This window comes from Anastrepha obliqua, chromosome 4, assembly GCF_027943255.1.
Source record: "Anastrepha obliqua isolate idAnaObli1 chromosome 4, idAnaObli1_1.0, whole genome shotgun sequence".
Taxonomy (NCBI): Eukaryota; Metazoa; Arthropoda; class Insecta; order Diptera; family Tephritidae; genus Anastrepha; species Anastrepha obliqua.
Genome location: NC_072895.1, coordinates 57009650 through 57022059, shown reverse-complemented (window position 1 = coordinate 57022059; position 12410 = coordinate 57009650). Strand labels below are relative to the sequence as shown.

At 35.1% G+C, this 12410-nt stretch overlaps 1 protein-coding gene across 2 annotated transcripts in view; it reads left to right on the top strand.

The window, feature by feature from the left end:
• Nucleotides 1–12410, top strand: part of LOC129243876 (putative uncharacterized protein DDB_G0282133) — a 219843-nt gene that overhangs the window by 115014 nt on the left and 92419 nt on the right. For both annotated transcript variants that reach the window (XM_054881283.1, XM_054881284.1), the window contains exon 4: nucleotides 10800–11781. In XM_054881283.1, the coding sequence (XP_054737258.1) occupies nucleotides 11015–11781 (767 nt within the window). In that variant the 5' untranslated portion in view covers nucleotides 10800–11014. The remainder of the gene's footprint in view (nucleotides 1–10799; nucleotides 11782–12410) is intronic.

Genomic DNA, 12410 nt, shown 5'->3' with positions numbered 1-12410 from the left:
AACTGGTTTTAACAAATCTCGCAGTACTATTTTGTACAGTGTATATTTAAAAACTTTTAATTTTGTGTAAGAGAAAAATGTATCTTCTCTAAAAAGCTTTAATTCTCTAAGTGGCTCAATTATAAAATTTGAAAAATTCTGTTTTTTTTTTAATGCACGCATACATGAGAAAACTTGTAAAAAAAATAGTTTAACTCTTTGAACTGTAGCTGTATAGATTAAAAAATCTATCCTTTAGCTTTTTATGCATGTTGGGAAATACTTCCACTCATACTGAAAATTTGAAGCGACACACATTACGTAATTAAATAAATTAAAGTTTTCCATACAGTCAGTAAAATGTTAAAAAAATGTCTACAAAATGTGGGTGCTTCTGTGACAAAATTTTTTTTTTCGATCTAAAATCGTGTACCTCATAAAGTAATTCTATAAATAAAAGTAAAACATTTCTCAATACCTCCAGAGACACCAAATGTGTGGTTTTAGAATGGAAAAAACTCTACATAAAAAATTCTGAATGTATTCAAATAAAACTTTTCACAAAACAAAAATTCTAAAATTTTTTTACAAAGAGCCGATATTTCTGGAGAAAAAATAACTCTACAAAAATATTAAATATATTATTAAACATTCGTTTACATATTTGTAAGCAAATTAAATCTTAATTCACAGCTAAAAGTCTCCGCCATTTATGGCGGAGGTCGTAGCCGAATAGGTTGGTGCGTGACTACCATTCGGAATTCGGAGAACGTAGGTTCAACTCTGCGTGAAATACCAAACTGAAGAAAAAGTTATATTAAAGTTAAAAGTTGAAAAAAACACTCATAAAAAAATATCTGCCGTTCGGAGTCGACTTAAAACTGTATGTCCCTCCATTTGTGAAATAAAATCAAGGCGCACGCCACAAATAAAAGGAGTACCTCGGCCAAACACCCAAAAAGGATGTAAGCGCCAATTATATATACTTATATACAAAAAATATGGCGAATGTATTCCAACAAAACTTGGCATAAAACAAAACAAAACATTCACAAATATTAAAAAAAATTTTGAATTTATATATAAATATAAACAAGCTTCAAATTTACAAAAAAAAATGATAAATCCTCGGATTAAAATTATTGCTCCAAATATTTATATGAATACATGTGGCCTAGTTCAAAATCGATAACCAATATTTTTGAGAATTAAAAGCTCTTCAAAATGACTGATAAATTTGTTTATAAAAAAAAGTTAAAAAAGCTGTATTCATAAGTAGTTGCGTTATGATAGCAAATTTAATCACAAAACCAATATCCTACAAAACAATTCTATAAAATATGTCTAAAACACTTGCAAAGATTTCATTGACAAATGCAAGTGATTATTTTCCATGCAGCATAAACAAAAATTGGCTTTTAATTAGTATTTGGCGTAAATCTTTTAAAAATCGCCATTAGTACCATAAAAAGCATTTAGTTTTCCGTGCTTACTTTTACGGCACTTTGCAAAACTCGGCAACAGCCATAACCATTTTCTGAAAATCTAATAAAGCAAATGTATGTGTCTGCAGCGCCAGCAAAGCCGCGCTCTTGGCCTTAGACAGCTCTCCAACCACTTCAAGTGTGGTTGAGTCCTGTAAATCTAGACTGAACTATGTCGGTAGGCATAATAGCTTGAGGCTAACATGAGGCCCGGGACTCGTGGGTATCGCGGGTAACGAGATCTCTGACTCTTTAGCTAGAATGGGCTCTGACGGCAAATTCTTTGGCCAAGAGCCTGTTCTGCCACTCTCTTCTGCAGCCATCAAAGCCACGGTTAGCAAACGGGTTACTTAACCCACAAGCGAGCTTGGCAGGCTGAAAGTGGCTGCAGAGGCACAAAACTGATGTTACCTGTCATGTCCAACCGACTGTCGCAGATCCTCCTGTCATTAAACAGAAGGGATTGTAGGCAGCTGGTTGGACTAATGACGGGCCATTTTCTATGGGTGAAGCACATGGAAAAGGTAGGCACCTCAGGCACCCTTTTTGTGCGTCTTCCCGACCTGCACTCGAATCAGGATTGAGATCTTCGGCACTAATGTGTTAAGAAGCGACCACCTTGGCAGCACAAGATCTACTCAGATTTATTAGGAGGTCGGGTAGATTTAAAGAAAATTAAAAAAAGGAAACACGAGTACAGGAATCAAAGTTTCTCCGGCTAACTATTTAGATTATCTGTATAGTGGCCAGCTATGTGATTACAATCAAATACATTTAGATATTCAAAGAAATATTTAAATGAGAGAAATCCATAAGATCAACTTACTATGTATTTTGCAACTTCCAAATCTCTTATACTCGTTTTTCTCCAACTTTGTGGGCAGAACATTTCATGATTGCTAGATAATTTATAATTTAACTTTAAGTATTCCATCTTCGCGCAGAATCTTTAAACCTAAACCACAACCTTATTAACTATCCACACCAAGTACTAAATATTTAGTTCTCTTAGCCTTACTCTACAATTACCTTTAGAAAATACTCGTGCATCTATAAATAGACTAAAAAAAGAAAATACATCCTACTACAAATATCAGTGAGCGCGTAAAGGCGTGAGTGTGAGTGAGTAAATTATAAATCATATGAGAATTTTTTGTGCCTCAGCCATTACCAGCATTAAATGCTATTTTTAAAATAAAACAAAAACCATTTGTAATTTATACATCAATTCCAGTTTTCAAAGAAAAGTGCGCAGGGTCAAAATTATTTACACACTAAATGGAAATAAATTTTTAGTTATGCTAATTTTATTGTTGCCTGGAAAGTCACGTGCCAACAATGCTTCAATGCAAAATAATACATAAAACATAAGCTTGTCAATGGACAGAACATTTCCTTTGTTGGCACTAAATTCACGAAATCATCGCCTAGATACACCAAGTGGCTATCGTTCGCATGCTGACTGTCACTTGACGTGTCACAACAAACTATAATTTTTTGTCATTAATTGGTTCCTCTGAATGTGTGTATTTATATTTCTTTTTTGCCATATCATTAGTCAACCCCTTTGACAGAGCTTTTTTTTTTGCTATCAATATACTACCAGCCGTGCGAACAAAGTCAGTGAATGACCTAACGAGTAGGTAGCTCACGGGGTAATGTAGCCTTACTTGCCCACATCGTTCTATGGCCTTAGGGGTTTTTTCTTCCGAATCAAATGAAGCATATGGCAAGTATAAAATGACACTATAATGATTGTAGTATGGAGACAAAGCAAACTGGACAAATTTGCATGATGACAACAAAAAGAGGTGGTGGATTTAACCGAAGTTGCTTGATCTTGAATGGATTACAAATAAATATGAAATATTGGCATATTGTGAACATTTTATTTTCTTAAATATTTATTTATTATCGTAATGATATGCGCACTTCTCCTGCGTCTTATTGTTCGAAATACTGAAGGACGAAACATTGTTTTCCATTAATGAAGAATAGTTTTAAGTTGTCTTGTGCGTGATATGCCAGCCAGAATTCACTCATCCCTAAGGGTATTAAGCTTCTAATAACCACTTTGCTGTAGCGAATAGTGGAAGGCCTCGTATTAGTTTCTGTTATGAAACCCATCTACGATAACTACTTGCCGTTCATAAGGGTAAAGTGTAAGATCGAGGGAGAAGTTCGGTTGAAAACATATTTCAAGGAGAATTCGAAAATTTCAAGCCACTCATTGCAAGGGTTTTATTAAAAACCATTACAAGGGCTTTTAATTTAGAGATTTAATGGACACATAGTTAAAAAAAGTTTAAGCAAATATATATTAATAAGAAAAAATTATTAAAAAAAAGCCATCCAATTTTACTTAAAATGGAAAAAGTTTTAAATTTTACACATTTTTCTTCAACTAAAAATCTCTACACGAAACTCTCCAAAATACGTAAGCATTGTGTTTAGAATGGAAATTTTTTCTAAGTTTTCGCACATCTATTTTGGTGATTAAAAATCTCTACACGAATCTCTCCAAAATACGTAAGCATTGTGTTTAGAATGAAAATTTTTTTTAAGTTTTCACACATCTATTTTGGTGATTAAAAATCTCTACACGAATCTCTCCAAAATACGTAAACATTGTATTTAGAGTAGAAAATTATTTCTAGGTTTTCAAACAACGCTTTCGCCAATTTAAAATCCCCACACTAAACTCTCCAAAATACATACACATTGTAATTTCTATTTCTTATTTAAAAGTTTGGGAGTATCTTTTTTGCCATTTAAAAATCTTTGCACTAAAGAAGTTTGATAGAAAAACTTGTTTGTGAACCTAAAAAACTTGAATTTTTTATACTTATGCATTTCGTATACTCGTATATGTGGCGGAAAAGTCTCCTCTAAAAAGTATATTTATAAAAACCTGTTATGCTCGTCACTAAATAGTCCCAAGCTTATCTATATTTTTTTTTTTTTTAAATAGCGAATTATTTCTAAACTTCCAATTAAAAATCTCTACCCCATACTCTCTAAAGCAAAAAGTAAAAAAAAAATTCATTTGCATTTGGTATTCGGTAGATTCTGCTTGGCAGCCAATATTCACCAAAGACTTGTGCGCTTAGACGAAAAATGCATTTGAGCAAATTTTTTTAACTGAAAGTCTACTACCGCTGGAACGTATTTTAGGAGTGGTGACTCAAATGAACGCTTTACCATGAAGGCAACAAAGCAAAATATAGTGTGTAGAGTAAAAATTTCCTTTGAGAAGTATTAAAAAATGTTTGTGCATAGTCTTTTCTATGGCCTATCCTTTTTATATTAAGCTAAACTGAATTTCTTATAAAAATCTCTCTCAATGTCTGTAGCAGTAAATATATAGTAGTGTAAGCAAGGAACAATTTGCAAAGAATCTTCCTAAGACGCAAGGCATTTGTTTAATTATTTGCAAGATCACTATTTTATTAATATTTCGCTCATATAAAGTAAACTAGCGAATCATTTTCTAAGACGTTTTTTTAAAGTATATTTTAAGGGCGCCAATATTTGGTAACAGTTTTGGCTCACATCATCATTAGAAATATACCCGTAGTCATATTTTTAATTTTTGTATTTATTTATTTTTTTATTCCATTAACCATTTTTTTATTTACAACGAACAACTGCTATTGCAACATTGCCACCGGTTTTGTGCAATCGTAAAGGGCTCTTCGTCTTCTAATGCCGTTCTTTATTTTATTTCTTCTTTTTTAACTGCAAACTCCTTACTAGCGCTACCTCTTTGCACACCCCTTTTACTGACACTTCTTGGCCTTTTTTCGCGATTTCGTGCAATTTATGTTTCAGACTCTTTTAATATGACTTTTTGCTTAGTACGAGCACTGTTTTTGGTCTCCTCCATTGCAATTGTTGTAATTTGTTTATAGTCGTACTTGTCGAACTCATACTAAGATGAAAAAAAATAAAAACGTTCCAACATCACTCGTTCGAAGCGTTTGATTGTCAGTTCAACTGCAATGATGCGGTAATTTCCGTTTACAGTAGCAACACAGCCATGGCACCAACAACAGTAACAGCAACAGCAGCAGCAGTTAGCCGCCAACCGCTAACAACAGTGACAACAACAGCCTTACAGCAGCAGTGTATATATGTACATATGTAATTACGGTAGCTGTTGTGGCGGCACAGACAATGCAGAGACAACAGCAAAAAATGGCAAATAACCACAGTACATACAAAAACAACAAGCGGGTCGCGCAACCTCGACACGGCTTTTCTGTTGCTACTTTTTGTTGTTTACTACTTTTGACTGCCACAGCAATTGTTGAGCATTGTTGTTAGCGCAATTCGGCATCGGCTTTTGTGTTGCGGCAATAGTTAAATCTTTTTTCAAATCGCTTCTTTGTTTAGTCGAGACTTGCACTGGTGCACACGCCTTCTAGTATTTTGTTTAGTTCAATTCGATTTCGTTATTTTTTGTTTTTGTCATCGTTTTATTTTCTATAAGTCTTTGCTTCAAATTGTTGTTTAGTTTTTATAATTTTTTTTCTTCTACGTTTTAAGCAATATTTATTTTCTTAATGATGCAGCCATCTTCAAATTCATAAACTTTGTGTTTATTTAAAAATATCGCATGCAATGACAACTTTTTTTTATTATTAAATTTTCCTTAAACTGCCAACCATTAATCATTACTTTTCATTCTATTTACATGTTTTTGGTTTGAAGCTAAAACTGTAATTAGACACAAATTACGCACTACATTAAAAGTAGTCATCAATATTTGTTGGCCCACTGTAGTTGTTTAGAGTTAATTGCCGGTGCACAATGACATTTTTCAATATATTTTTTTTTTTCGACTACTGGTGTGCACATGCAATGTTGTACAATAATAAAATTTATTTGTGTCCCATTTATCTTAAAAAGCAATGAGAAATAATAAATAAGAAATAAGTACTCGCATTAATATTTTTAACTAAACATGCAACCACAAGTCCGAACGGTTTGTGCATGACTACCATACGGTAAAGTCCGTGTTTGAACCTACAGTACACATGAAACACAAAATGACCGTCCCACGGCAAGCAAAGGCAAAACTCCGAAGTGTAGTTCTGCGATGAAACAGCTCCTCTTAAAAAACCATTTGTCGTTCGCAGACACGCATCCCAAATTGGAGCATCAGCTCGGTCAAATACCCAACAAAACGATTTACGGGTCACCAAGAATGAAAAAAAAAAACGATTACAAAACAATGAGGCATGAGACATACAGGGTCGCTTGATCCCAAAAGAATTTTCACCTGAACTTTTTCGATTGTTTAAATTATACAAGGCGCTAAACAGATAGTTTTTGGCGTCGTTATAACGTTATATTGGTCCAGCTAATGTAGACTTCAATTACATTATTATACCTTTTTGGATGGCTAAAAACGCGAACTAGTTTTTCAAATAATTTACAGAATAGTTTTCAACGATCCGAAAATCATTGTAATTTGTTACCACTACTTGAGAACAAGTATTTGTGCTATTAAAGAGCCACTGTCCTTTCACATACCCAAAAGAACTCATTAATTGAATTAAACCAACACTAAACTCCACGGATCTTAGCTTTATGGCACTTGTCTCCGAATATAAAAAATATTTCTTATAATGGCGCAATAACTGGTTAATTGACATTAAAGTGGTTCCCACTCTCCATGAGGGTGTAGAATGGACGCCTTAAGCCTAGAGGCTCTTTTTGATACCCCTCAAAAAGTCGGAGTAGTATTCTAAGCCCGCCAGACATCCAAAGAAGTAAGCTGGTATTCAATAAAATATTCAACAATGTCCGTCACAGGTCACTACAGGGGAACACCATATTCTTCCTATGTGCTCAGATTAGGCAGTGCCCGGTGATAACACTACCAACTGTACTAATGGAAGATCAGTAGAGATTGATGAAGGATCTACTTCTGTTTTCATTCATTCTAGGTGAGGACACAATTAACGCCTGAAATGCGATTTGGTTTGAACCTGTTATCACGCATCACTGTTAACTTCAAACGTTTTGGACTTGGCAATGAATATATGCACGTTAATTTGTCATGGAGCTCTTGGAGACCTTCTTTAGATTTTGCTTTAAGAAGCAGCTTAAAATCTTTTTCTAATGGGGATGCAGGCTAAACAAGCGCAGGGATATTGAGGAAATAATTCCTTACCACAGTAATGTTTATTGTTACTACAACAAATGTTGTGTCTGAGTTTTAGTGGCAAGTTCAAAAAAGGAGCCAATGTAATGTAATCATTCTGAACATTTTTCTTTTTAATCTTAAAATGTTTCATGAAGTAAAGACATTCATCACACCATTGGCGGATTATAGGTTTGGCCACATATTAAATACATTGGTTGGAATATACTATGATATGGTGGATCATAGAGTTGCCGCCTGTGATGACTTTTCTAATTATTTTTCCAGGCTCCATCGTTCAGTTCGGCTTAGATATCAAAGTAATTAAGCGAGCCAAAATAGGGATATGCACCTAGACTTGAAAGGAGGAGAGCAAAATACATTACTCGTAGCAAGCAGAACAACTGTCTTATGTTTGCTTTTCAAAAATTGCATTTGAAAAGGTCCTTAGACATACTCACATGCGTAACAACAAAGTCCTAGCTTCCCCACTTTCATTAAGTGAACCCCGCAAGAGTCTAAGCACCCTAAGAAACCCAACTCTATTTTGTTACACAATAAATTGAACTAATGAAATTAAACTGCGAAAAAGAAAATTCAGTATTCCAATGAATGCAGAAAACTTTCCCAGGATCTGGCGTAAAATATGTTGCGTAATACAAAACATTTTGCTTCGCAATACTTGTTTTAATTTCGTTTAAAGGCAATTGCGTTCAACTCATAGGTATTATAATTCATTCTTGAACCGGATCAATGGTATCCGCTTGAAGAGAGTAAATATATAAACTTGACAAGGCGGCATCCACTTTAATGGAACCAGTTTTCGTTCACTTGCTGTGTGTTTTTTTTTTTTGTATCTTTTTTTGCTTTTCCTTTGCCTTAATTTTTTTCTAATCAGCTTTGAGCTGTCTGTTTTGCGACAATTATTGTTATGTTAATACTAGAAAGTTTAATAAAAATGATAATTGCATGCACAATATCAACGATCACAGCTGTCATGAGTCCAAAGCAAACAAAATTGGAAAAATACTAATTTGCAAAACTCATTCATATGAGTTTTTTTATGAGAAATGGATACTTAGATTTATAACGTACATTTATATTTTTTGACGAGCAATTCTTTCTAATTCTTTTCGTATAAATAAGGGCATTGAAACTCTTAAACATTTTTAGGGAATTTAAGCGTTTTTGGAAGCCATTCTCATTTCTCTGGGGGTCCGCTTAAGAGAGAGTACACTGTACATATGTATATATGTATGTAAGTAGTATATATAGTATATTTGACAACTTCTGCTGATATTTATTGATCTCAATTTTGAAATTGTATGCAGCCATTTAGAAATTTCTTTTAAAACAAATACCATAACCAATTAAAATTCAAGATACGAATATTTTTATTCCATTTCATGGCAATCACTGCTCTCGGGTACAAGCACGAGTAATTCGAAGCTGATTTTCTTGAATATCCACCACAAAAGGCTGCAATACACTGCAGAGGTAGTTTGGTAAACAAGAAAAACAAAATGCACAAAAAATATCACACCCAGAGTAAAAAGCAAGAAGTGCTCTAAATAGCACAAACGAACGCATAAATTACAAAATCCAAACAGCTATGGGAAGCAAACCATATCCGTTTTGCTACATTTACACACCTTAACTGAAAAGTAAGAAGTAAAATTGAGTTAAGACAAACAAAAGTGCCACCCGCGTTACAAATATATACAGCTTTGTTCAAAATAATAGGAGCACGACGACTTACCAAGTTTTAATTTTAATTATTGTTTTTAATTTTTTTTAGAAAACTATAGTACCTTTTACAATAAAAACTATATAACTCAAAACTCGGAAAATTTAACAAATTTCAACGTCATAAAATTTTCAACTTTGTAATCAAAATCTTTAACTTTGTAATCAAAAACTTTAACTTTTGTAATCAAAAGCTTCATGGTATCCGGTTTTATAGCCCATTAAATTTTAGCATGCTAAATTATAAGCTTGAAGACGCTCAAAAATTGCGTAGATTTTTGAAATTTTTTTCATATTTTTTTCTTGCATATATTCGAAAATCTTTTATTTGGAAGACAATGCTCTGACAATATTCAACGAGAATGTGAGCTGCTTAAAATTTATACTTTATACTAACCCTTTGCAATAAGCAAATTTCTGTGATGGGAGCACCACCTGGTCGGAGGAAATTTCGCTTTTCAGAGTTATTTGTCCCTTAGTGATTTAAATCAAATATATGGGTTCGTTGAAACTGATTTATTGTGTTTAATAGTAATAGCTTTCTACTAATCTTAACTCTACTGATCCCGGCAATCTTTCCTTCCCTTTTACTGGCGGCACCAACTTTTACGACGACTTGCAAATGGCATCAACCGCAAAGGGCTAAAATTTAATGGGCTATAAAACTGCATGCCAAGAATTTTTCTGAAAATTCTCAGTAAAAGTTGAAAATCTTCTTTTTTTCTCAGTTTGTTGAATTTTGTGCAAAGTTTCGAATTTTCATTTATATGGTTTTTGTTGTAAAATACGCTATACTTTTGTAAAAATAAAAAAAAAATAAAAAATGAAATAAAAAAAATAGCTAGAAAGTTTTTATTCCTCGCGCTTCCATTATTTTGAACGCTGGTGTATGTATATGCAAGTATATATTTATACACACATTTACCCACTTGCTATCTGCCAACAACTGTGCGCATTCTGAGCTTACTGCCCATTTAAGCGAAACCAGTTGTGCAGACCAAGTTGAGACGTACTGAGTCAACACCAGGCGGATGTTTAACGCCGGACGGGAATTCGCACCAACCTGCGTCGCGCTGCGCCACATTCCCCTAATATAACCAGCGTGCGCTAGGCGGTATATGTGTATGTGCATATGTTATGCCAATTTGTTTTGCCTCAACTCAAGCTAGAGCGCGCAGATTAAGCAAAAACAATCAGGAGAAATGATAAGCAAAAATGAAATGAAGTGAAGTGAAAAAATTTTAAAACGAAAAAGCGAAAATTAGACAAAAACATAATTTACTTTCATTAGCGTTCAGGCTGGCCTACTGTTGTTGAGACTTAAAAAAAAAAAAGCGCATTTATCACGATCGTCACGAGTCTAATTAAGCTGTATATAAGAAAATTAAAAAAATAAATTAGTGAAAATTTATTAATTTCTATTCACATTTCTTTTACAGGCAAACGAAACAGGCAAATCAACTGCCAATGAAATTGTGAACAACTATAACACTGCCAAAATTTTCACCACAATTGTGTTCATACCGCCTGCCAGTTGTAGTCACCGCTGCCACACATACGCTGCAGCCACAGTGAGCGTGCCACATAGCAGCTGAGACTACGCCAACACGCCAATACGCCTTACAACACCACCGCCACCACTACTGCCAATAAAATGCCAATTTGCAACAAGCCACCGCTATCGCTGAGCCAAGCAAAAGGTGCCACCGATTTCGATGACCACGCCTCAGAAGCAGCCAAAATGAAGCGCACACGCGAGCAAGCCTACTTCAATTCATACAATTTCGATGCAATCCAAACGTTGCCCTACGACAATGATATCGAAAACATGGAGGAGAAAGTACAACAACAGGCGGGCAGTCTGGGAAGAGTGCCGACTACTGTTTCCACAAACACAGTCACTACAAAAGTTCCGTCTAATGCTGGCAATGGCAGTGGCAGCGGCAGCGGTATCGGAATCAGTAGCGGTAACAGTAACCAGAATCAACCACAGCACAATACGCTTAAAACAATGTTTCGTGGTGCATCGTCATTCGCCCCAACGCAGAGCAATCGCAGCCGCAGCAGCTTGCACAGCAGTTTGCATAGTAGCAGTGGTCGTAGCAGCGGGCGCGGAAGTCAACGTAGTGGCCATAGCAGCGATGCTGATGGCTATTTGCGTCGCCAACATTCCGGCGAACTGACCTACACGTATATGCAACGCTTTGGTGCACACTTAGTGCACTCGCGCAATGCTTCGCCGTCATCGGATTTGGAGAGAGGTGGCAATACGGTTAGCCTTCAAGGAGGAGGAGGAGGACCAGGAAACGGAGTAGGTGCCGTCGCGTCCGAAGAAATTGCGCCGGTGCACGGAAAGTGTGCAACGGAAGTGTCGGAGAATGGGAGTTTTCTGCTGCCACGCGCCATGCTGAAGTACCAAAGGTAGGTCATTGCTACCGTTTTTGTGTCAATCAGTGTTCGATGCCTTAAATATATTACCTGTAACGGGTTTTTTCATTAACTTCCCCATACCGGACATTGAACGGGTTTATTGTTGTCATATTTTTTTATTGTTTTATGTGCCCTTAGTTCGAAACCGGTGATCGTACAAAATAAAACTTTCATATGGAAGTTACTCATATCTGTATAAAAATGTGCTTGGAAAAAATGCAGCTGATTTTATAAATAACCAGTGCCAACTTAGTGCCAAAAATGAATTTAATATTCGGCATCAAAATTATGTAAGGATATATTTTAATCCTAAGCGAAATATGGGGCTGTAATATGTCTCACATAATTTTTGTGGCTCAACACCCATGACGGAAGAACGTCATAACCCCGCAAGAGAAAAACGTTTAAATAAATATGCAGAAATTACCGCTATACCTTCCTTTGTGCTTTATAAAAAATTTAGTGCATCAAGGGTATCTCTTTACACGAATATGTGTCTCTAATTTTACTTAGGGAAGCATACTAAATTGAAAGTTTTGCAGTCTTTTTCTCGCAATTTTAATTTTTTGAGTTATGACGTTCTTCTAGCAAACGAGCACTTAAGAGCAAATGACCTGGCT